General features: G+C 44.7%; 1 protein-coding gene across 12 annotated transcripts in view; it reads left to right on the top strand.

Moving 5' to 3' along the window:
• Window positions 1-25,929, top strand: part of LOC115203512 (unconventional myosin-IXAa) — a 200,586-nt gene that overhangs the window by 87,369 nt on the left and 87,288 nt on the right. For 11 of the 12 annotated variants that reach the window (XM_029768256.1, XM_029768263.1, XM_029768257.1 and 8 more), the window contains exons 3-9: window positions 3,385-3,479; window positions 3,981-4,043; window positions 5,826-5,925; window positions 7,764-7,817; window positions 17,927-18,024; window positions 18,426-18,552; window positions 20,635-20,724. In XM_029768256.1, the coding sequence (XP_029624116.1) occupies window positions 3,385-3,479; window positions 3,981-4,043; window positions 5,826-5,925; window positions 7,764-7,817; window positions 17,927-18,024; window positions 18,426-18,552; window positions 20,635-20,724 (627 nt within the window). The remainder of the gene's footprint in view (window positions 1-3,384; window positions 3,480-3,980; window positions 4,044-5,825; window positions 5,926-7,763; window positions 7,818-17,926; window positions 18,025-18,425; window positions 18,553-20,634; window positions 20,725-25,929) is intronic. The other variant, XM_029768259.1, reaches the window with a different exon arrangement.

Genomic DNA, 25,929 nt, shown 5'->3' with positions numbered 1-25,929 from the left:
CGCAGCCAAAGACGAGACATGGCGGAAATGGACGTGAGCAACATGTAGTGAAGTACAGTAAGTAGCCTTTTTACTGTAACACTTGGTGACCTGTCCTATACAAGACAGCCATATGTTAGGTATGAGCCTACATCACTTGAAGCAGTATTGGACCTCAAAATGCACATAAACTATGTATAGTCCATGTATGGGGATGTTGTTGCTGTGTTCACTTATCAGCATCACATGGGGCCAGGAGACTCCCAATACAACCCAGCATGGAACATGAGCTTATAGCTGCAACCCATCAGAGCAGTCGCTCCACTGTCTGTCAACTCAGCCTCTCTTTTGTTCTCTTCTCTGAGGGCCCAATGTGACCCTAATGGCGCTTTTAAAAATTCACACATACACAACGGCTCTGTTCTTCTCTCTCCTTCAGCAGGAGTCACTAATTAACTCATCCTATATGATTACGGTCTGTGTCTCTGCTCATCGCTGCGTGACCCAGTGCCCACATTGTAGTGTCCCCGACATAGAAAGCTCTTATTATCCACCACAGATGGGAGGCACTAATGGAATTCCTACAGAATGTTGCACATGTGTAAGATCTGACTGGAACTGTAATTATTTACCCTGCTGTTGAAAGGAAGAGGATCCATCATGAAGTCAATGTGACTCAGTGTGGCTAATCTGTCCATGTGCTCTTCTACTTTGTAGATAGTTCTATTTTTAATTAGGAGGACTTCTTTACTGTGCCCTTGCACTTATCAGCATGTTGCCTTTTTAATGAACCCTGCCTCCAAAGTGTATTGATGAATGTCACGTTAGCTCGGTGCTAGGTTACTCATAACCACAGCTTTTCTAATGTATTCTATGGAAAGTAGATCTGTGCATCTGGAGACGGATTACAACAAGAACAGTGCTATGACTCTGTCTCTGTTCTCCACTCACTCTCTGATCCCATGCCCAGTTGCAGTCCATGACATCACACAGCAGTTGCTGTAGTCAGGGGTCGCGTGTCCCTATCAGTGGCAGGACACTTAAGCAATAAGGCCAGAGGGAGTGTGGTATATGGCCAATATACCACGGCTAAGGGCTGTTCTTATGCACGACGCAATGCAGAGTGCCTGGATACAGCCCTTAGCCGTGGTATATTCACCATATACCACACTCCCTCTGGCCTTATTGCTATTATGAACTGGTTACCAACATAATTAGAGCAGTAAAAATAAATGTTTTGTCATACCCGTGGTATACGGTCTGATATACCACGGCTGTCAGCCAATCAGCATTCAGGGCTCGAACCACCCAGTTTATAATAACCTTTATAGCACAGCAGCACAAGACAAGGGCCCCTCGGGAGCTATCCCAGCCCACTCTTCCTGCACGCTCTCTACTCTGGCTCCACTCCACTGAAGCTAAACAGTCCCTCATGTTTCCTATCGAAAAAGCTATGAAGCGCATATTTCTGCTCTGATATAATACAGTTTGGCAGTGCTGTTTTTGTTTCTGACCACACCCCTGTTGTAGTTGTCATAGACTGCTACCTGTGAACCAATGGAATTGTAAGTTCGCACCTTTGATCACTTCTCCAGCTGCTTCTTAAAGGACCAGGACCAAGTCTCTCTTGTTGCATGCTGGATGCTAGCCATGGTCCTGCTCATCCCAATATTATCTGAGGAAGATTTACTGTGGCAGATATGGAGCTAGCCAAGCCTGCGGAACAATACATATGTTGTCTGTCGTAAATGTGTCCGCTCTAACTAGGGATGGTTTTACACAGACCAGGTGGATGAACACACGGTACATCCAAGTAAATCATTCAGACTTTTTAATGGTTCCCACTCCAGTCTCATGTATAACGTGGAATTTTGAGCATCGAAGAATACCTGGAATGTTCCACGGTCTGCTGTTTGACCCTAGTTTGCTTCCTTCACCTTGAATAATGTGTTAGATTCATGCGTGGGTTCCAAGATGCATTTCTTCCTCGATAGAGCAGGAAGTGAAGTAGGGATACTGGTTGCTGGTTGGCTGTCTCGTCTGACCTGTACTTTTTGGATGGGGCAGGTTAGCTAGATCATGGCTAGAAGGGGTACAGCTTTTGTCAAGTTAAAGTAAAAATGAAATTGCATTTTAGCTAACCCTAACCCTTTTCCTAACGTAATTCTCCTAACCTGCTACGTTAAGTCTTTGATGATTGTCTTAAAGCTCCCTGGAGCATATCTCATTCACAGCCTATCATCTAGCCTTTCAACATCTCACCCTGACTGGTTTCCACATCATCAACTCCTATCCAGTACTCCAACAGTATTGACTTGGCACTCTAATGCAGTTTCACCTCAATATGCTCAATATGGGAACATTGTGTGTTAACTTTTCCTCTGTGTCTGCCTGTGGACAGTTTGTCTGGCGGGCGAGTCACAAATAGAGCTGTGAGGTCACTGATGCGGGCTGCGATCCGGACGTGTTCGTGTGGCCCAGCCCTACCAGTAGCAAAGCGTCCTGGGTTCTGCCGCCAGTGGAGCGTCCTCCAGTGAAGTGTGAATAAGAGCAGGGAGGTGTGCTCCCGCGGTCTCCGGCCCATTTACTCGGACACTCTGCCCATCAGGCTGCGGTGGCTCAACCCGTCCTGGCGCTCCTCCGCCTTGCGTTAGCACGCTAACCACCCGTTTTAATAGCGCGCGTGTTAGCAGGCACCGAGCTGAAGTGAACGGCGGTCGCGATGCTAGGCTAAGGGAGTGGACCGAGCGGCCCGGTTGTTTTCTCCCCATTCCAGATGCACAAAGTGCAGCTCAAAAAGTGATTCACGGAGGAATTTGTTTACTTGCGGCGGAGGCTACAAATAACTGCAGGGTTTATAAAGGGTGAATAAGGACTTGCCCTCCAGGCAGCTGTACAACACAAACAGAGCCAGAGGGGAATTACTGGACTCTTATTAAAGCACACCACTAAACATGTTACAGCAGGTCCACATGGATTGCATTACACAATGAACATTCCCCCCCCCCCCCAGGGTTTCTTGCTGCAGCTCCATCATTTTGGGGCCATTTGTCTGACTTTAAACTGAAGAGCTTGGAGCATTCTGAGGACATGTTGGTTTCTGTGCTGCTCCCAGCCTGTTGTGTGTGTGTTGTGTGGTGAGGCTCCTGTGTCAGCAAAATGATACATTTCCTGTATAATGCATGAATAAATATCTATTCCATGTTATTAGACTGAATGACATATGGCTCTGAGGTGTACTTGATCAAAGAAATGTCTTGAGGTTGGCTCACGGTGGTCGTTATCCCAGATTGGTTGACCCACAAACATGCCCACCCCTACCAGTCTTTTCCGACATGGACATATAACCTTGTGTCGCCTGCATGGATTTGCTCTCATCCCCCCTCTCTTCTCTGTCCTCTGCAGGCATTTGGGAATGCAAAAACTGCCCACAACAACAACTCGAGTCGATTCGGCAAGTTCATCCAAGTGAATTACCAGGAGAGTGGCACTGTCCGAGGGTGAGAAAGACCCATTCAGATATTACATTTCAAGTCATTGTTTACCTTGTTTTACCTACAGCTCCTACATCCTAGTTGACTGGCTATGTCCCCTGGCTCCTCATCTATATTAATCTATATTCAGGCACCAATGACGTGGACGTTGATTAAGGCAGCCCTCTCTGATTCAGAGAGGTTCGGGGGCTGCCTTAATCAATGTAAATGTGGAAGACAAATTTCGGTTGAATGCATTCAGTTGCGCAACTGACTAGGTGTCCCCATCCCCTGTCTATTCTGTGTCCCCTGTCTATTCTATGTCCCCTGCTAACACATCTATAGTCCTACCAGTCTATAGTCCCTCAGTTCTACATCTATACTCATCCTTGTTACAGTTCTACATAGCCTCCATAGTGAATTTGGTGGCAGCTCAGAGTGCATTGTCCAATGCCAATATCTGATCAAGTTGGTCCCGATATTCCCCCCATGTTGTGACTGACGCCAGGTCTGTGCTGTTTGTTCCAGAGCCTATGTGGAGAAGTACCTTCTGGAGAAATCAAGACTGGTCTACCAGGAGCACAATGAACGGTAAGCATTCACACTGAATCATCCTACTGCCACACACACAATCATCATCATACACTATTGGACTGTAGTATCATATTAGTGCAGAACACTAAGGACATAACATTGGATTCACATAGAATCAGACATTGATCATTTCCATAATCGTGTTGTAGACTGAGTACATGTTGTGGTGTTGGAACACTTACACAGTAAACCACACTGGGTAAACAAATACACAATGAATGACTAGTTGGAGAATCATTTATTTTCACCAGTGTTAAAAAAGTGAAGGTCTCTGAATTCGCAGTGTCTATATAGAGACAATTTGATAAGCTAGAATCCAGAATTGAGTAGCTCTCACAAACTAGGCCAGATCCTTCCACTGAGGTTGTCTTTGCTGCGAGAACTTCAACTCAGTGTGAATAAGAACTCCATTCTATATAAAAGGGATCATGTGGGAATGATTGCGCCACATGAAATTGAGTGTCTCTCGAACAACACACACATACACTCTCAAAACAGAGGGTGAACTCAATCATGTTTGGATCCCACTGCTGCCACCAACCACCAATGCGTTTAGACGTTGACACTTTCTTCGAGGAATCCAATTGTCCATTCGTGCTAGAAAGTCCTTTCCTACAGTAGGTGTGAGTTTCAGTTGGTCACAGCAGGGTCAGTGACAGAAATGTGGTGCCAAATTGATCCTGACACAAGTGTGGACCTGGACTGGAGCCTCCTGCAGTTCATGTTCCAATACTGTAGTATTTAATTATTATTATTATTATTATTATTATTATTATTATTTTTTTTACCTTTTATTTAACTAGGCAAGTCAGTTAAGAACAAATTCTTATTTACAATGATGGCCTAACCCGGCCAAACCCGGAAGACGCTGGACCAATTGTGCGCCCCCCTTGGGACTCCCAATCATGGCCGGATGTGATACAGCCTGGAATCGAACCAGGGACTGTAGTGACACCTCTTGCACTAAGATGCAGTGCCTAAGACCGCTGTGCCACTCGGGAGCAAAGTAGCTGTCTCACAATTCACCATATCCTGAAAACTCTTAACAAATATGGACTTTTCCACTGTAATTCTGTGGTCCTTCACAGTTTATGATTGTGTCCTAAAGGAAGTTAACGCCAAGTATCAAGTACAGTTTGACATCGACAAGTGTTCAACAGAATCAGTTTAGATGATGGTGTATTACCCAGCCAAGCTCAGGCTGTGTGAAGCATTTCTCAGCAGCCCTAAGTGGGGTTGACAGTAATGTGCTGTGCAGGCTGGATGGTGTCGCGAAGGTTAACCTCACTCTGGGGGGGCTAAAATGGCCCCCCTGTGGGTCGGGGGGGGGGGGGGGGGGGGGCTCTTATTGAGATAGATGTCTGACTCCAGGCTCCCACTACAGCTGCAGCACGGTTCTGCCCTCTGACCTCAACGCTACACACTCAGTCTTGTACAGCTGACCTTGTGGGGACACACAATTCAGTCCCATTCAAAATCCTATTTTCCCTAACACTTAACCCTAACCCTAGCTCCTAACACTAATTCTAACCTTAACCATAAACCCCCTAGAAATAGCATTTGACCTTGTGGGGACTAACAAAATGTCCCCAGTTGGTCAAAGTTTTGTTTGTTTACTATTCTTGAGTGGACTTCTGGTCCCCACAAGAATAGTTAAACACGTCCATACACACTCAATGAGACAACTTGTCCCTATTGGACAATCCAGTGTTTGTTTGTCTTGTTAGTAAAAACCAATGATGTAAAGTGGTAATGTTTTCTGACCTGCTTGCCTTTCAGGAACTACCATGTGTTTTACTACCTGCTGGCAGGAGCAAGTGAGGAGGAGAGGAGCGCCTTTCACCTCAAAAAGCCTGAAGAATATCATTACCTCAACCAGGTGAGAGATCCAGTAGGACTTCAACACTGTAGCCAAGACAGATCTGTAGCCCCTTCTCACGTACCGGTGATTGGACGAGATGTATCTGACTGTCTGACTGTGTCTGTCTGTCTGTCTGTGTGCATGACACATGGTTGTCTCTGGGTTTTGTCTCTGTGTCTGTACCAAAAGATTTGTCTATATGGTCTTTCTGACTGACTAGTTGTTTCTGGGTTGTGTGTGTGTGTCGTCTGTGTGAATCACGCAGCTGCCTGTTCCCAGAGGCCCACAGTGGATGTCGACCAGACCTATTTCTCTCCCTCTCTCTCCCTCTTACTCTCTCTCTCCGCAAACAGGAAGCAGAGGAAACATTACATTGTTGGTTCCTTTCAGCAGCTCCTATAGTCTCTCTCACACACAGAGGCTTTAACAGAGCCTAATCCCTCAGCCCACCAGAGAGAGACACAAGTCTCATTACCATGACACTGCCTTGTGGCCCAGTTCATCTGCTGGCTTTTGGTGTGTGGATGTTGGTTGGTCTGTGGAGTCTATGTACATGTGGGTTTGCATATCTACATGTGGATGTCTTTTTGTGTGGGTGTGTGTGTGTGTGTGTGTGGAACCCGCAGCACGACAGGGTCCCTCTCCGTGTCTCTCACAACACTCTGCCATCTCTGTTATCCCCACTCCTCTAATCCCAAGGGGATCCAACCAAGTCTAACCAATCACAAAAGAACACACACACTTAGAAACATGCAGAAGGAAAAGCTGACTGGCTGGTCTACCCCTCTGTGTCATGCCAAGCTGCCAAACCCATTACAAGCTGATACACATGCAGATATACATACATACATACATACATACATACATACATACATACATACATACATACATACATACATACATACATACATACATACATACATACATACATACATACATACATACATACAAACAAATATTACAAGCTGATACACACAGAAACCCATTACAAGCGGGGTGCAAAGTGTGGAATGTTGATGTTGTTCAAAACTTGTTGCACCTCTGCCAGCTCCGGAGCTCAGATGTTCATATCATAACATGGAGATCCAGCCCCCCCCCCCCCCCCCCCCACTCTGACAACCTGACGCCCATTCTGAGAAGGGTGGGAATTCCTTCCATTTCTCCGGTGTGTGGTCTCTCTGTCTCTGTCTTTTCCAAAGTGTATATTGTAACCCAGTCACTCAGAACAGCTTACAGTATTTCACAACTTCACATTCTAAGGGGTTCAGAAAATCTGTTTACAGGCAAAATAAGCCATTTTGAAACAGCAATTTGCAGAGCAATTTGTTCTCATAGCTATAGCATAGCTCTCTATCCATATTTTTTGCCCTTATTCTTCATAATGCAGTCACCACACATTAGAATAATCCTATGGCTAATTTCAGTGGTTCTATTAGCTTAGCATACTGTATGTATGGTGTCAGAATTAAAGCATGTTTCATCCCCATTGGTTTCTCACCATGTGTTCTATGTCCCATGCTTCTGTTTGTGTGCATTGAGAGAGTGTGTCTGTGTGCTTTAAGAGTGTGTTTTTGTGTGCATTGAGAGAGTGTGTCTGTGTGGGTTTGTGTGCATTGAGAGAGTGTGTGTGTGTGTGTGTTTTTGTGTGCATTTGAGAGAGTGTGTGTGTGTGTTGACACTGAGTGTGTGTTTGTAGGACGGGCCCCAACGCGAGGTCTAAATATGACTTCATTCCCTCTACTAACTGCATGTCCCTTACAGTTCCATGTGTATAGTGTGTGTGTGTGTGTTGTGTATGGAATGCTGTGCTGCCTAACCCTAACCCCCATCTACTCTACCTTTTTAACCCTCTCCAGATGACAAAGAAAGTCCTGAGACTGCACTGGGAGAATTACTATGAGAGCGAAGCGGTCAGTATACATCTCTCTGGACGAGACTGTGTTGCGTGTTCACCAACCACCTGTAGGAGTTTTGGTTATCAAAACTAATAATCACTGGCTTCTCCCTCACAACTACATTGTCCTCACAAGCTCGTGTTCCCCTGTCACATTCTGTGCACTACCACACGCCTTTCTCCTTGCTTTTCCCTTTTGTTGTTGTTCTTCCTGGTTTGGGTTGTGTCCACTTCCTCAGTTGTGTGTAGCCTGTCCCAGTCTCTGTTCCTTCTATCTCTGTTCTGATCTTCTGGTTGGCTTATTTGGTCGTTGACTAGATTGATTCGATGGAAACATCGTCTAGTTTGGCTTATTTGGTCGTTAACTAGATGGAAAGATCATCTTGTTTGGCTTATTTGGTTGTTGACTAGATTAATTGATTGATTAGATGGAAAGATCTTGTGGTTGGCTTATTTGGTCATTGACTAGATGGAAGGATAGTCTTTAAGGGAGTTTACATACTGCACTGTATGTGGGTATATACTGTAAACCAGGGGCCTCCAACCTCAGTCCTGGAGAGAACCTGGACATGCAGGCTTTTGCTCTAGACCAGCTCTAACACACCTGACTCAGCAAGATGTGGTTCAGATGGAAGACCAGCTCTAACACACCTGACTCAGCAAGACGTGGTTCAGATGGAAGACCAGCTCTAACACACCTGACTCAGCAAGACGTGGTTCAGATGGAAGACCAGCTCTAACACACCTGACTCAGCAAGACGTGGTTCAGATGGAAGACCAGCTCTAACACACCTGACTCAGCAAGACGTGGTTCAGATGGAAGACCAGCTCTAACACACCTGACTCAGCAAGACGTGGTTCAGATGGAAGACCAGCTCTAACACACCTGACTCAGCAAGATGTGGTTCAGATGGAAGACCAGCTCTAACACACCTGACTCAGCAAGACGTGGTTCAGATGGAAGACCAGCTCTAACACACCTGACTCAGCAAGACGTGGTTCAGATGGAAGACCAGCTCTAACACACCTGACTCAGCAAGACGTGGTTCAGATGGAAGACCAGCTCTAACACACCTGACTCAGCAAGACGTGGTTCAGATGGAAGACCAGCTCTAACACACCTGACTCAGCAAGACGTGGTTCAGATGGAAGACCAGCTCTAACACACCTGACTCAGCAAGACATGGTTCAGATGGAAGACCATGAACAGTTCATGATTTAAAACAGGTGTCTTGGTGCTGGGCTGGACAGTCAGTATCTCCTGTACTGGGAGATGGAAACCCCTTATCTACTGTACCCACCTTAGTGAGGACGCTACTAGTACAGTATGTCTACAACACACCACACACACACACCACAAACACACCACACACTGGTACCCTGGGTCACCACTCACTCAGCCATGAACTAGTGTTAATATTAATACAGGGAACCTGGAGTATCCTGGTCAGAATCTGCCAACAAACACTTTGGGCAGATTGAATGAGAGCATGGCGATAAGCAGCCGTCCAAACATTCCCCTGTTTGGCCCGGTACTTGTTGACATAGCCTCGCAGTAGCTGACCCGTGAACCCCCCCCCCCCCCCCCCCTCCCCCCCCCCCCGTGTGTGTGTGTCACAGGCGGCCGGTGGCACCTTAATTAGGGAGGAGTGGCTCATGGGGATGGCTGGAATGGAGTAAATGGAATGTTATCGAACACATCACACACCTGGTTTCCATTTATTCCAGACATTATGAGCCCGTACTCCCCTCAGCAGCCTCCTATTCTCTGGTGTGTGTGTGTGTGTCGTGCATCCAGGGAGCAGGCTCACACGGACAGTCGTTTGTTCAGAGCTTTCCTGCTCTTGACCACCATGGATTGATGACTTGTGAACTTTTGACACTAATCAGAAGGCAGTGGAACATGGAGGGGGAGCTCTATTCAAATGATTGTGTCAGTGTGTGGCCTACTACCCGACTCTCAACCACACACACACACACACACACACACACACACACACAGACTCTCAACCACAAGGGAGGATCTCCTTCTGTGGGGCTATATCAACAAGTTTCCATTTTGAGCCAGCAAGCCTCTCATGTTAGCAGATGGATAAATAGTCATCCTGAGCAGTCGATGACCAATACAGCCTGGCTACAGGTGTCTGAGTTGGGGTGTGCTGATACAGCCTGGCTACAGGTGTCTGAGTTGGGGTGTGCTGATACAGCCTGGCTACAGGTGTATGAGTTGGGGTGTGCTGATACAGCCTGGCTACAGGTGTATGAGTTGGGGTGTGCTGATACAGCCTGGCTATAGGTGTATGAGTTGGGGTGTGCTGATTGATGTAGTGATGGGTGTTCTGGTTGTCTGTGAATGGCATGCTCACCATATACATATTCCATAGCCTTGAATCAGTGTAGTGCTTCACCAATCATCTCATCGATCACAATACATGCAAAGACATTTCCCCCAATGTCTCCAGGTATGTGTTTGTATTTTTGTGTTGATGTGCACATCTGCAACATGGGGACAGGTAAGGCTACTACTTTGTTACATGAAAATGGCTCTGGGGGATGTTGAACACTGAATTATTATCTACTATCTTGTCATTAAAGAAAGGGAAGTCAAATAATGTACAAGATACCACTGAAAGAATTTGTACTTTTGCAGTATTGGAATATTACGGCTCTATATACATAGTAGTACATTATGATCATTGTCTAATGATAGTTATATTGTATTAGTATTGTAATATACTGTGTATCAAAGACACAGTCGTTCATTGTTTTTCTACCCTTCACTGACATTGTGGAATTATAGAGGAGTGTGAGCTATGCAATGCATGAAGTGTCTGTAAAACAGACTTGCCAATCTGGAAATATACCTTTCATTTCCCCCGTTGTGTGTGTGTGTGTGTGTGTGTGTGTGATAAACAGCTGTGTAGCGTGTGTTTCTATTCCTCTGGAGAGGAGAGGTGTGTCTTCCTCTGGAGGGGATGCCATTTCCTTACCACCTTACCATTTCCTTACATTCTGCCCTCCTGGTGTTGTAAGCAGTCATACCATCTGATTCAAACTCTCATCCACCAAGGGTCACCTCAAAGCCAAAGTTATTCAGATGTTTTCACACCTCAAAGTACTCTAACTGTATGTTCCATGATGAGTCCAAAAATACCATCTGTTGTATACAGTAGATCCCACTATAACTCAAGCCCTGATGACAGGGAAGGATAGGTACCATCTTATGTAATCATTTCAGTTGCTGCTTATCTTTCTCATTTCACTATCACCTTAAAGCAGGGGTGGGAACTCCAGACCTCCACGGCCTGATTGGTGTCACTCTTCTTCTCCATCCCTGGCAAACACAGCTGATTAATCACATGGCATTCTAAACTGAAGATCATGATTAGGTGATTATTGGAGTCAGGTGTGTTAGCTGTGGCAAAACTGTGACACCAATCAGGCCCTCGAGGACTGGAATTGCCCACCCCTGCCTTAAAGGGATACTTGGGGATTTTGGCAGTGAGGCTCTTAATCTATACTGAACAAATATAAATGCAACATGCAACAATTTCAAAGATTTAACTGAGTTACAGTTAATATAAGGAAATTGGTCAATTTAAATAAGTTCATTAGGCCCTAATCTATGGATTTCACATGACTGGGAATACAGATATGCATCTGTTGGTCACAGATACCTTAAAAAAAGATAGTGGCGTGGATCAGAAAACCAGTCAGTATCTGATGTGACCATCATTTGCCTCATGCAGTGTGACACATCTCCTTCTCATAGAGTTGATCAGGCTGTTGATTGTGGCCTGTGGAATGTTGTCCCAGTCCTTTTCAATGGCTGTGCGAAGTTGCTGGATATTGGCGGAACTTGGAACACGCTGTTGTACACGTCAATCCAGAGCATCCCAAATGTGCTCAATGGGTGACATGTCTAGTGAGTATGCAGGCCATGGAAGAACTGGGTCATTTTCAGCTTCCCGGAATTGTGTACAGATCCTTGCGACATGGGACCTTGCATTATCACGCTGAAACATGAGGTGATGGTGGTGGATGAATGGCACGACAATGGGTCTCAGGATCTCGTCACAGTATCTGTCTTTTCAAATTGCCATCGATAAAATGCAATTGTGTTCGTTGTCCGTAGCTCATGCCTGCCCATACCATAACCCCACCGCCACCATGGGGCACTCTGTTCATAGCGTTGACGTCAGCATAACACTTACATGTGGTCTGTGGTTGTGAGGCCGATTGGCCATTCTGCCAAATTCTCTAAAACAACGTTTGAGGCGGCTTATGGTAGAGAAATTAACATTAAAGTCTGGCAACAGCTCTGGTGGGACTTTCCTGCAGTCAGCATGAAAATTGCATGCTCCCGCAGATGAAATTGTGGATACCATTTACATTTTTTTGCTAGCATGCTAGCAGAACTTTTTGATACCATTCTTATTTCTCTGCTAGCATTGCACTATCGCTAGATAGCATCATCTCGTGCAACTACCTTTAACTTCCTTCATACTGGACACAGAGACATAAAAATGGTATCCACTTGTTCATCTGACTCTGGGGAAGTAGATAAAGGGCCTCATTGCCAAAACCCCGAAGTATCCCTTTACCATGCTGCAATTTAGCTGCTATCATAACTCTTCTGTATGTTGGCCAATGGACAAACAAATGAATGACACAGCTACATGTAGCTTTATACTGTGCAACCTTATTCAATCATGCCCATTTTACAATACAGTGCACCATGTCTCAGTATTTAATACCAATCATAGTTCAGTCAGGACAGATTCTATAGTCTTGAGAACAGGTTGTCATTACTGTCCTTTGAATGTTTTTATTTATTTTTATTTCACCTTTATTTAACCAGGTAGGCAAGTTGAGAACAAGTTCTCATTTACAATTGCGACCTGGCCAAGATAAAGCAAAGCAGTTCGACAACATACAACAACACAGAGTTACACATGGAGTAAACAACATACAGTCAATAATACAGTAGAAAAAAAAATAAGACTATATACAAAGTGAGCAAATGATGTGAGATAAGGGAGGTAAAAGCAAAAAAATGCCATGGTGGCAAAGTAAATAAAGTATAGCAAGAAAAACACTGGAATGGTAGATTTGTAGTTTGAAGAAAGTTCAAAGTTCAAGTATAAATAATATGGTGCAAAGGAGCAAAATAAATAAATACAGTAGGGGAAGAGGTAGTAGTTTGGGCTAAATTATAGATGGGCTATGTACAGGTGCAGTGATCTGTGAGCTGCTCTGACAGCTGGTGCTTAAAGCTAGTGAGGGAGATAAGTGTTTCCAATTTCAGAGATTTTTGTAGTTCGTTCCAGTCGTTGGCAGCAGAGAACTGGAAGGAGAGACGACCAAAGGAGGAGTTGGCTTTAGGGGTGACCAGAGAGATATACCTGCTGGAGCGCGTGCTACAGGTGGGTGCTGCTATGGTGACCAGTGAGCGGAGATAAGGGGGGACTTTACCTAGCAGGGTCTTGTAGATGACCTGGAGCCAATGTGTTTGGCGACGATTATGAAGTGAAGGCCAGCCAACGAGAGCATACAGATCGCAGTGGTGGGTTGTATATGGGGCTTTGGTGACAAAACGGATGGCACTGTGATAGACTGCATCCAGCTTGTTGAGTAGGGTATTGGAGGCTATTTTGTAAATGACATCGCCGAAGTCGAGGATTGGTAGGATGGTCAGTTTTACGAGGGTATGTTTGGCAGCATGAGTGAAGGATGCTTTGTTGCGAAATAGGAAGCCAATTCTAGATTTCACTTTGGATTGGAGATGATTGATGTGAGTCTGGAAGGAGAGTTTACAGTCTAACCAGACACCTAGGTATTTGTAGTTGTCCACAAATTCTAAGTTAGAACCGTCCAGAGAAGTTATGCTGGATGGGCGGGCAGGTGCAGGCAGCGATCGGTTGAAGAGCATGCATTTAGTTTTACTTGTGTTTAGGAGCAGTTGGAGACCACGGAAGGAGAGTTGAATGGCATTGAAGCTCGTCTGGAGGGTTGTTAACACAGTGTCCAAAGAAGGGCCAGAAGTATACAGAATGGTGTCGTCTGCGTAGAGGTGGATCAGAGATTCACCAGCAGCAAGAGCGACATCATTTATGTATACAGAGAAAAGAGTTGGCCCAAGAATTGAACCCTGTGGTACCCCCATAGACTGCCAGAGGTCCAGACAGTAGGCCCTCCGATTTGACACACTGAACTCTGTCAGAGAAGTAGTTGGTGAACCAGGCGACGCAATCGTTTGAGAAACCAAGGCTACTAAGTCTGCCGATGAGGATGTGGTGATTAACAGAGTCAAAAGCTTTGGCCAGGTCAATGAATACGGCAGCACAGTATTGTTTCTTATCGATGGCGGTTACGATGTCGTTTAGGACCTTGAGCGTGGCTGAGGTGCACCCATGACCAGCTCTGAAACCAGATTGCATAGCGGAGAGGGTGCGGTGGGATTCGAAATAGTCGATAATCTCTTTGTTGACTTGGCTTTCGAAGACCTTAGAAAGGCAGGGTAGGATGGATATAGGTCTGTAGCAATTTGGGTCAAGAGTGTCACCTCCTTTGAAGAGGGGGATGACAGCAGCTGCTTTCCAATCTATGGGAATCTCAGACGACACGAAAGAGAGGTTGAACAGGCTAGTAATAGGGGTTGCAATAATTTCGGCAGATAATTTTAGAAAGAAAGGGTCCAGATTGTCAAGCCCAGCTGATTTGTGGGGGTCCAGATTTTGCAGCTCTTTCAGAACATCAGCTGAATGGATTTGGGAGAAGGAGAAATGGGGGAGGTTTGGGCGAGTAGCTGTGGGGGGTGCAGTGCTGTTGAATGCAGTAGGGGTAGTTAGGTGGAAAGCATGGCCAGCCGTAGAAAAATGCTTATTGAAATTCTCAATTATAGTGGGCTTATCGGTGGTGACAGAGTTTCCTGTCCTCAGTGCAGTGGGCAGTTGGGAGGAGGTGTTCTTATTCTCCATGGACTTTACAATGTCCCAGAACTTTTTAGAGATGGAGTTGCACGAAGCAAATTTTTGTTTGAAAAAGCTAGCCTTGGCGTTTCTAACTGCCTGTGTGTATTGGTTTCTAACTTCCCTAAAAAGTTGCATATCGCGGGGGCAGTTCGATGCTAATGCAGAACGCCACAGGATATTTTTGTGTTGGTTAAGGGCAGTCAGGTCTGGGGAGAACCAAGGGCTATATCTGTTCCTGGTTCTACATTTCTTGAAAGGGGCATGCTTATTTAAGATGGAGAGGAAGGCATTTTTAAAATATAACCAGGCATCCTCTACTGACGGGATGAGGTCGATATCCTTCCAGGATACCAGGGCCAGGTCGATTAGAAAGGCTTGCTCGTTGAAATGTTTCAGGGAGCGTTTGACAGTGATGAGTGGAGGTCGTTTGACCGCTGACCCATTACGGGTGCAGGCAATGAGGCAGTGATCGCTGAGATCTTGGTTGAAAACAGCAGAGGTGTAATTAGAGGGCACATTGGTTAGGATGATATCTATGAGGGTACCAGAGTTTGCGGCTTTAGGGTTGTACCTGGTGGGTTCATTAATAATTTGTGTGAGATTGAGGGCATCAAGCTTGGATTGTAGAATGGCTGGGGTGTTAAGCATGTCCCAGTTTAGGTCGCCTAGTAGCACGAGCTCTGAAGATAGATGGGGGTCAATCAGTTCACATATGGTGTCCAGAGCACAGCTAGGGGCCGAGGGGGGTCTATAGCAGGCGGCAACGGTGAGAGACTTGTTTTTGGAGAGATGGATTTTTAGAAGTAGAAGTTCAAATTGTTTGGGTACAGACCTGGATAGCAGGACAGAACTCTGCAGGCTATCTCTGCAGTAGATTGCAACACCGCCCCCTTTGGTCGTTCTATCTTGTCTGAAAACGTTGTAGTTAGGGATGATGATTTCACAGTTTTTGGTGGACTTCCTAAGCCAAGATTCAGACACAGCTAGGACATCCGGGTTGGCAGAGTGTGCTAAAGCAGTGAATAAAACAAACTTAGGGAGGAGGCTTCTAATGTTAACATGCATGAAACCAAGGCTATTACGGTTACAGAAGTCATCAAAAGAGAGCGCCTGGGGAGTAGGAGTGGAGCCAGGCACTGCAGGGCCTGGATTCACCTCTACATCCCCAGAGGAGCAGAGAAGAATAAGTATGAGGGTACGGCTAAAAGCTATAAGAATTGGTCGTCTGTGACGTCCAGAATAGAGAGAAAAAGGAGCAGGTTTCTGGGGGCGATAAAATAGCTTCAAGGTATAATGTACAGACAAAGGTATGGTGGGATGTGAGTACAGAGGAGGTAAACCTAGGCATTTAGTGATTATGAGAGAGATATTGTCTCTAGAAACATCATTGAAACCAGAAGATGTCATAGCATGTGTGGGTGGAGGAACTGAGAGGTTGGATAAGGTATAATGAGCAGGGCTAGAGGCTCTACAGTGAAATAAGCCAATAAACACTAACCAGAACAGCAATGGACAAGGCATATTGACATTAAGGAGAGGCATGCTTAGCCGAGTGATCAGAGGGTCCAGTGAGATTCAGACAGCTAGCCGGGCCATAGGTAGCAAGCTGGTGGAAGATGGGAGGGAGGTCTGTTTTTAGCCACCTCGTGCGTTTTCGTCTGTGGGTTAGTGGGGTTCCGTGTGGAAGGGGGGACCTGTAATCATGTAATGTAATCATGGACCTGTAATCATGTAATGTAATCATGGAGTTGGATGCCTGAGTTGATGTAACTCTGGGACTGAAGCCAGGTGAATTAAACCTGTTAAAGAGAACATGCTGCCTTCAGGGCTACACACCACAGGTGTGTGTGTGTGTGTGTGTGTGTGCACCTCATTAGAAGCCTCATTGCATCACTCATTGTACCTGGATACCCAAACTCTCCTCTTCCATATTGTTTTCTCTCCACAGCCTTCTTTTCAGCGCTTACCCCTGCAGACCCTGTAAAGGCACTTACCCCAGCAGACCCTGTAAAGGCACTTTCCCCAGCAGAACCTGTAAAGGCACTTTCCCCAGCAGACCCTGTAAAGGCACTTTCCCCAGCAGACCCTGTAAAGGCACTTTCCCCTGCAGACCCTGTAAAGGCACTTTCCCCTGCAGACCCTGTAAAGGCACTTTCCCCAGCAGACCCTGTAAAGGCACTTTCCCCTGCAGACCCTGTAAAGGCACTTTCCCCAGCAGACCCTGTAAAGGCACTTTCCCCTGCAGACCCTGTAAAGGCACTTTCCCCTGCAGACCCTGTAAAGGCACTTTCCCCTGCAGACCCTGTAAAGGCACTTTCCCCAGCAGACCCTGTAAAGGCACTTTCCCCTGCAGACCCTGTAAAGGCACTTTCCCCAGCAGACCCTGTAAAGGCACTTTCCCCAGCAGACCCTGTAAAGGCACTTTCCCCTGCAGACCCTGTAAAGGCACTTTCCCCTGCAGACCCTGTAAAGGCACTTTCCCCTGCAGACCCTGTAAAGGCACTTTCCCCTGCAGACCCTGTAAAGGCACTTTCCCCTGCAGACCCTGTAAAGGCACTTTCCCCTGCAGACCCTGTAAAGGCACTTTCCCCTGCAGACCCTGTAAAGGTGGTCATAAATTGCTACTCCTCTTATTGCCTTTGCCAGCATGCCAAATTTCCCCTGAAAGTTTAGCAGAAAAAGACAGCTGAATTTTCCACTGCATGAGCAGAACATGCATATGCTGTCGTTCACCAGCCCCCTAAAATCTGACCAGAAATGCATCTCTGTCTCTGGTTTGTTAGACCAAACTTCCGTATGACATGTTCTTATAAGTCACTCAGCTTGTCTCTGTGTCATGCCACTGATCTGTCTTAGGAGAAGCCTGTCACAAAAAGTCATCTTCACTTCTTGGGTGGACATTTTCTCTTACGTTAGTCGCTGGTACAGTATGTAGTGTTGCTGATGGCACAGTACTGGCTAGTACAGCACCTACTGTATCAGCTCTGCTGAGCACACTGGGCTGACTTACTGTCACACTGATTTTGTGCTTCAGTTGCAGTGTTGTTTGAGCCAAAATGGCTACCATGTGGTAGGCCATTATGTGGTAAAGCCAAAATGGCTGCCATATGGACACTGATAACACCTGGTGTCCTGTCATTGGCCCATGCAGGACTGCTTCACAGTGGAAGGGGAGGACCTGAAGCACGACTTTGAGAGACTGCAGCTGGCCATGGAGATGGTTGGATTCCTGCCTGCCACACGCAAACAGTGAGTGTACACACACACACACACACACACACTAAATCTCACCGCTCGTACGCACACTGAAATTACAAACACAGGCAAAGGAATCATAGTCACAGGTAAATTACCAGGATACGCTGTCCAAAAGCTCTAACCAGTTTCTGTATTGAAACGAGCCATGTTTCTGTATTGAAACGAGCCATGTTTCTGTATTGAAACGAGCCATGTTTCTGTATTGAAACGAGCCATGTTTCTGTATTGAAACGAGCCATGTTTCTGTGTTGAAACGAGCCAGGTTTCTGTGTTGAAACGAGCCATGTTTCTGTGTTGAAACGAGCCAGGTTTCTGTGTTGAAACGAGCCAGGTTTCTGTGTTGAAACTAGCCAGGTTTCTGTGTTGAAACGAGCCTTGTTTCTGTCCCATAGGATCTTTTCTCTGTTGTCGGCCATTCTTCACCTGGGGAACATCCGCTACAAGAAGAAGACCTACCGAGATGACTCCATTGACATCTGCAATCCAGAAGTCCTACCTACTGTCTCAGAACTGTTAGAGGTAAGCCTGTTACTGTCTCAGAACTGTTAGAGGTAAGCCTGTTACTGTCTCAGAACTGTTAGAGGTAAGCCTGTTACTGTCTCAGAACTGTTAGAGGTAAGCCTGTTACTGTCTCAGAACTGTTAGAGGTAAGCCTGTTACTGTCTCAGAACTGTTAGAGGTAAGCCTGTTACTGTCTCAGAACTGTTAGAGGTAAGCCTGTTACTGTCTCAGAACTGTTAGAGGTAAGCCTGTTACTGTCTCAGAACTGTTAGAGGTAAGCCTGTTACTGTCTCAGAACTGTTAGAGGTAACCCTGTTACTGTCTCAGAACTGTTAGAGGTAAGCCTGTTACTGTCTCAGAACTGTTAGAGGTAACCCTGTTACTGTCTCAGAACTGTTAGAGGTAACCCTGTTACTGTCTCAGAACTGTTAGAGGTAACCCTGTTACTGTCTCAGAACTGTTAGAGGTAACCCTGTTACTGTCTCAGAACTGTTAGAGGTAACCCTGTTACTGTCTCAGAACTGTTAGAGGTAACCCTGTTACTGTCTCAGAACTGTTAGAGGTAACCCTGTTACTGTCTCAGAACTGTTAGAGGTAACCCTGTTACTGTCTCAGAACTGTTAGAGGTAACCCTGTTACTGTCTCAGAACTGTTAGAGGTAAGCCTGTTACTGTTGAAATTATTCCTTATTATGTTTACATTTGACATGTTAGTCATTTAGCAGATGCTCAGATCCACTTACAGTTAATGCATTCATGTTAAGATGGCTAGGTGAGACAACCACATATCACAGCCATAGACCATTTCTTCTCAGTAAAGGAGCTATCAACCAAGTCGGTGCTAGTAAGAAAATACACATGTAAGTTTAAGTTCAAGAAAGGCAAGGCTTTATATCATTTTATTTTTAATTTTCTTGTTTTATAATGGATAAAACAGAAGTTGATTGAATGAGACCTACGTAGTGTGGAAATCTATTCCTCAAATGTGTTCCCATCCACACAAGCACTTTGTTTCTCAGAGTCAGGATGTTTTAAGATGCATTTGCAGTGACATACTGTACTGTGCGCAAGGCTTTTCAGTACCCAGCCACTCGATGGAAAATGCAATTCCTCGGTCAGGAATTTGGTTTGCATGCAGCGTGTAATTACATAATTTCTATTTCTGTCATCCGTCTACAAATATTCTGTAGGCACAACACTATTTCTCTCTCTCTGCCTCAGTTTATGAATGATCGTTTTTCCAGTGAACATGTGATGTGAAGGGACAGAAGTCAGGACTTATAAGGGCAGATGTATTTTCAGAATCCTGATCCAACCATCGTTGAGGTTTGCAGGAAAGCAACAGGAGCTGCTAGTGGCTAAGGAACATGGCTTGTGCTCATGTGAAAGAACATATGTTCCCCAAATGGGTTGGGTCAGAGTCAGTCAAGCATCTAACAGATAAATGGAAATCCATTTTAAAATAATGTTAAATTTAGATAAAGATAAATGAGATATGTAATGATTTATACAGCTTACTTGTGATTTAAAATATGAGATGGTTTGTAATACGTATTTAAGTACCTTCAGATAAAGTGTTGCTGTGATTCCTTCACTAGGGTTGCACAATTCCTGGAACTTTCAGTAAGTTCCCTGGCTTTCCCGATATCCCGTTTTGGAAGATAACCGGGAATGAGGAGGGAATAAAGCAGGAAATCCAGAATCCTACAACCAGGTTTTCTGTTAAACCAGGGAATTTATTGAACGTTCCAGGAATTGTGCAACCCTAGTTGGGACATAGTCTACATCCAAGAGAAGTGCACTGTGCTGGGACATGGCCTACACTCTGCCTCTTCTCCCCTCTAGTTACAGGATGTTAATTGGATAGTGTCGGCCGCTGGCCTTCTTGTGTCAATAACTAGGAATAAGTCTTTCTCATGACGGTGAGTGCCCGCCCCACTAAACATAGCAGGGCACATATCCACCCTCGTTACCTAAACATTTGGCTGAATGAAAGCTGTTGTAGGGCTTGGTGTGTGTACAGAAGAAGAATGGGCTTTGTGTTTCTGAAACAGAAATTGCTTTCAACTGTGAAATTAATTGTGGTCTCTCTTTTGTACAGGTCAAGGAGGAGATGCTATTTGAAGCCCTGACGACGAGGAAGACCATGACAGTGGGAGAGAGGCTGATCGTGCCCTACAAACTGGCAGAGGTGAGACCAAGTCAACAGCACAAACCTGAAACTCATCCCAAACATTCTCAACCCTTAGTGCAACGAAGAGGCACGGTCAAATACTCCACCTTACCTCAAGACGTACATTCCTCAACCTAATCCCAAAAGTATTCTTGACAATTTGATCATCAAGACATATTGCATTATTCTGCATGGGTAAATGCTAAGGAATAGTAGGCACCCTGCCTATCTAAATAACGATATAGGGGAAACACGGTCCCAGTCCCAGGGCAGGCTGTGAAGGAGCTGGAGTCAGAGCTGGTCTGTTTGTCAGTCTGTCTGTCTGGTTGAGTCTGTCTGGTTGGGTGTGGATAGTTGAGGGATCAGATTGATGTCTACAGTGGGGTAGGCCATAGCGGATGTCAGGGCCGTTAAAAGGGGTCTGCTCTGCAGGGCCAGCGGAACTCACAGCTACACACACACATGCGCACATGCACGCGTACACCACGTCTATAATTTTGACCTTGGAAACACTGAGTAGGGAGTGGGAAGTGGCTGTGTGTAGAGCTGTTAGTTCCACTGGCCCTACCGAGCAGACCCCCTTTAATGGGAGTGTGCTTGTAACCATGCAAACACCTAGATATGGTTTTAAGTTCACCAAAAAAGTATCCTTGAAATGTGCATCTGCATTGCAAGTCAGCCTTACACCAAGCTACTGAAAAAAGTCCCTTTTGAGAAAGACTGCCACAGCTCTCATTCCAATGGCATAAGTTCCCTTTCCTCAACGCTAGTCCACAAAGGCTGCAGCATCAGAGAGCTGCTTAGTTTGTTTACAGAAACCAGAGAGGGATTCTCTGAAAACAAACACACGCCACGGCCATGTAATGCAGACAAGACTCAGCTGAAGACTGACCAACAAGCTCACAAAGTGGAAATCAAAGGCCTGTTCTTTTAAGTGTAATTCTAAAGTATAATTATTATTTTTAGTATAATTGCATATTATTTTTTGTTATTTACACCTACAGTATGTCCACATGTTGGATGGGTATTTTATCTAAATCTTTTCCACAAAGTCGATCCTTTTCTACCTCCCCAACTAGCATGTGGCTATGCCATATCACAGCATACAACAAACTTCCTCACTACACAAAACTTTTATAATCCACAACACCGCCACTTTATCAACCGTATTATCCAAAACACAGCTACGCCCTCATTCCAGCTGTTTAGGAGCCCTTTCATATGAACAAACAGTGCTGATTGTTCTGGCAGCTCTTTGGGTGGTCCGTTCTGTAAACATTGTTGTAACGGTTGCAACAGTGAACTTTTACTCATTCACCCTATAGTCTCAACTGTTATTTTACTACTTGGAAACTCAAGTACCATGGATTTTTTTTCTCTCGAATTGTGACTCACCACCTGGATTCGGTCTTATGGAGCAACATTTGAAATTGTGTTTTTTACATTAGATAAAAGTACTCAGAGCTACAAAATGGTATATCATAAACTGCATTTGAGGAACAATGGGAAAGTAATTCTGCTTTGAAAGTTGATGAACTTTCATCGCAGAGCATCGTTCATACGCTCTTAAGCTTTTGCCCCACCCATCTCGTTTTGTTCTCAGAGCGCATACTTGACGCTCTGGCCGATGATTTGTTTACCTATGGATACCATGAAAACAGCCTAACCAGCTCTGCTGGCAACAATTTCATTACGCTTTTTTGCTGACGTTTACTGACACCGGCCATATTCAACGGGTGTTGTACACACGTCATGCAACGTTAGCTAACGAGTCAGTCAGCTAACGTTAGCTAGTTAACCTCTCTGGCGCATGTGGGACGAACTCGTCCCACCTACGTAACAGCCACTGAAATCGTGGCGCGATTTTTGAATCGTTTGAAATACTATTACTTCAATTTCTCAAACATATGACTATTTTACAGCTATTTAAAGACAAGAATCTCGTTAATCTAACCACACTGTCCGATTTCAAAAAGGCTTTACAACGAAAGCAAAACATTAGATTATGTCAGCAGAGTGCCCAGCCAGAAATAATCAGACACCCATTTTTCAAGCTAGCATATCATGTCACATAAACCCAAACCACAGCTAAATGCAGCACTAACCTTTTATGATCTTCATCAGATGACACACCTAGGACATTATGTTATACAATACATGCATGTCTGTTCAATCAAGTTCATATTTATATCAAAAAACAGCTTTTTACATTAGCATGTGACGTTCAGAAAAAGCATAACCCCGCAAACTTCCGGGGAATTTACTAACAGTTTGCTAAATTACTCACGATAAACGTTCACAAAAAGCATAACAATTATTTTAAGAATTATAGATACATTACTCCTCTATGCACTCGATATGTCCGATTTTAAAATAGCTTTTCGGATTAAGCACATTTTGCAATACTCTAAGTACATAGCCCGGCATCACGGGCTAGCTATTTAGACACCCGGCAAGATTAGCCTTCATCAAAATCATATTTCCTATAAGAAAAATGTTCTTACCTTGCTTGTTCTTCGTCAGAATACACTGCCAGGACTTCTACTTCAATAACAAATGTAGGTTTGGTCCCAAATATTCCATCGTTATATCCAAACAGCGACGTTTTGTTCGTGAGTTCTAGACACTATCAGAATACTAAATCACGGTCTTGCGCATGGCTTGACAAAAAAATTCTAAATATTCCATTACCGTACTTCGAAGCATGTCAACCGCTGTTTAAAACCAATTTTTATGCCATTTATCTCGTAGAAAAGCGATAATATTCCGACCGGGAATATGCAATGCGCTAAACAGCCGAATTAAATTTCTCCACAGGGGCGAATCGTGCACGCGCCTCATTCAAAGGTCCTCTGATCCGCCACTTACCAAAGGCGATAATGTGTTTCAGCCTGAGGCTGCCTCGTCAACCTTCAGGTATTTCCCGGGTTCTGAGAGCCTATCGGAGCCCTGGGAATTGTCACGTTACAGCTAAGATCCTTACTTTTCAATAAACAGATGCAAGACGCACGACTCCTTGTCAGACAGGGTACTTCCTGCATGAAACCTTCTCAGGTTTTTGCCTGCCATAGGAGTTCTGTTATACTCAGACACCATTCAAACAGTTTTAGAAACTTTAGGGTGTTTTCTATCCAAACCTGAACAATAATATGCATATTCTAGCTTCTGAGTTGGTGTAGGAGGCAGTTAAAAATGGGCACATATTTTTTCCAAAATTCTCAATGCTGCCCCCTAGCCCGTACAGGTTAAACCACAATGAACAGTGCCAACAATACCACAGTGCTGGGAACTAACCAACCAGGTTCAATGTTAGCTAGCTAACATTAGGCTCTAACTAGAAAAGCAAATGGCTCTGGGATACGGATAATAACGTCAGCTAGGAATCCAGCCAGCTAGCTAACAGTAGCTTGAAATGAAACCACTTTCTGTCAAAATTAGAAATGTGTAAAATCTGAAAATGTAGCTAGCTTTCTTACCTGTATACATCATCATGCATGATGGATGCGTCTCCCTGTCAGGATTGCCATTCCACGGTTGCCCTTAGTTTGAAGATGTAATCCGGAGACATGTGTTTTCTCCATCTCTTTAGCTATCATAATTCCATTGATTTCAAAACTTGATCCTCCAGGAGGTGGAGAGCAACACTTATGCAGCTCCACTACACAATACATTTAAAAAAAGCCGCGTTCAACAGGATTACCAACACAGAATGGCGAGCTCAAATAGACAGAAGCCTTCTATATGGCAGACCAATCCGAACTCCTCTCTTGGCATTTCCAGCCTACTCATTATCTCAGCCAATTATTTCAACTTCTGTGGTTTAACCAACAAGGCTCGTAATTTAACAATTGTATTCATATTTACAGATGGCATACAAGTTTGTTATTAAGGCACATGAAAGTTCACATGTTCGAGAAGGCATTTCTGCCAAAAAATGCATTTTGAATTTTTTTTATTTACGTTCAAGCGGCTCTCCTGTGAAGTCGTGACTTGCGACATACACCTCGTTTCCTGGATTGGGTCTTATCCATTTTGTTATTGAGATATTTAAAAGATTGATGCTCACCGGAATGTTCTGAATACAACTTCCTTTAAATAATGAAAAGGCCTCTCACTTTTGAAGACTCTTGCAAGCAATATAAATAGCATTTTGTATGATCTTTGGGAGTTGCTAGGCAGATCTTTTTGTAGTCGCTAAAAATAAAGTAGTAAATTATGTAAAAGACAGTCATTTCAACTTTTGCTGAACTGTTGTATAATGGCATGTTTTGAGCAACAGTAGACATCTGAAGCTCTGCAGGCACTTGTACTATACTAACTTCCCACACAATTGGGTCACATTTTTGTGTGTGGTAAATCTATCTCACCTTGTTGATTAATGGACATTCAGGCATGGCAACAGAAAATGACAAACAGCCCTCCACTGTCTGTAATGGTATGAATTAATGACTCCTAATAATTATTATTATTTATTACATTTGTAAAACACTTTTGTCATTATATAGAATAATCTTGAAGTGCATAAAATAATAAATAAAAACCAAATACGAAAAACATTGACACAAGACAGGATAACTGACACAAGGAACCCAGCTGACACTACAAGGGTCAAGGAACCCAGCTGACACTAAAAGGGACAAGGAACCCAGCTGACACTACAAGGGACAAGGAACCCAGCTGACACTACAAGGGACAAGGAACCCAGCTGACACTACAAGGGACAAGGAACCCAGCTGACACTACAAGGGACAAGGAACCCAGCTGACACTACAAGGGACAAGGAACCCAGCTGACACTACAAGGGTCAAGGAACCCAGCTGACACTACAAGGGACAAGGAACCCAGCTGACACTACAAGGGACAAGGAACCCAGCTGACACTACAAGGGACAAGGAACCCAGCTGACACTACAAGGGTCAAGGAACCCAGCTGACACTACAAGGAACCCAGCTGACACTACAAGGGACAAGGAACCCAGCTGACACTACAAGGGTCAAGGAACCCAGCTGACACTACAAGGGACAAGGAACCCAGCTGACACTACAAGGGTCAAGGAACCCAGCTGACACTACAAGGAAAAAGGAACCCAACTGACACTACAAGGAAAACAACTGACACTACAAGGGACAAGGAACCCAGCTGACACTACAAGGGTCAAGGAACCCAGCTGACACTACAAGGGTCAAGGAACCCAGCTGACACTACAAGGGTCAAGGAACCCAG

Source organism: Salmo trutta, chromosome 12 (assembly GCF_901001165.1).
Source record: "Salmo trutta chromosome 12, fSalTru1.1, whole genome shotgun sequence".
In the NCBI taxonomy this organism is placed as follows: domain Eukaryota; kingdom Metazoa; phylum Chordata; class Actinopteri; order Salmoniformes; family Salmonidae; genus Salmo; species Salmo trutta.
This window is presented reverse-complemented; position numbering and strand designations above follow the sequence as displayed.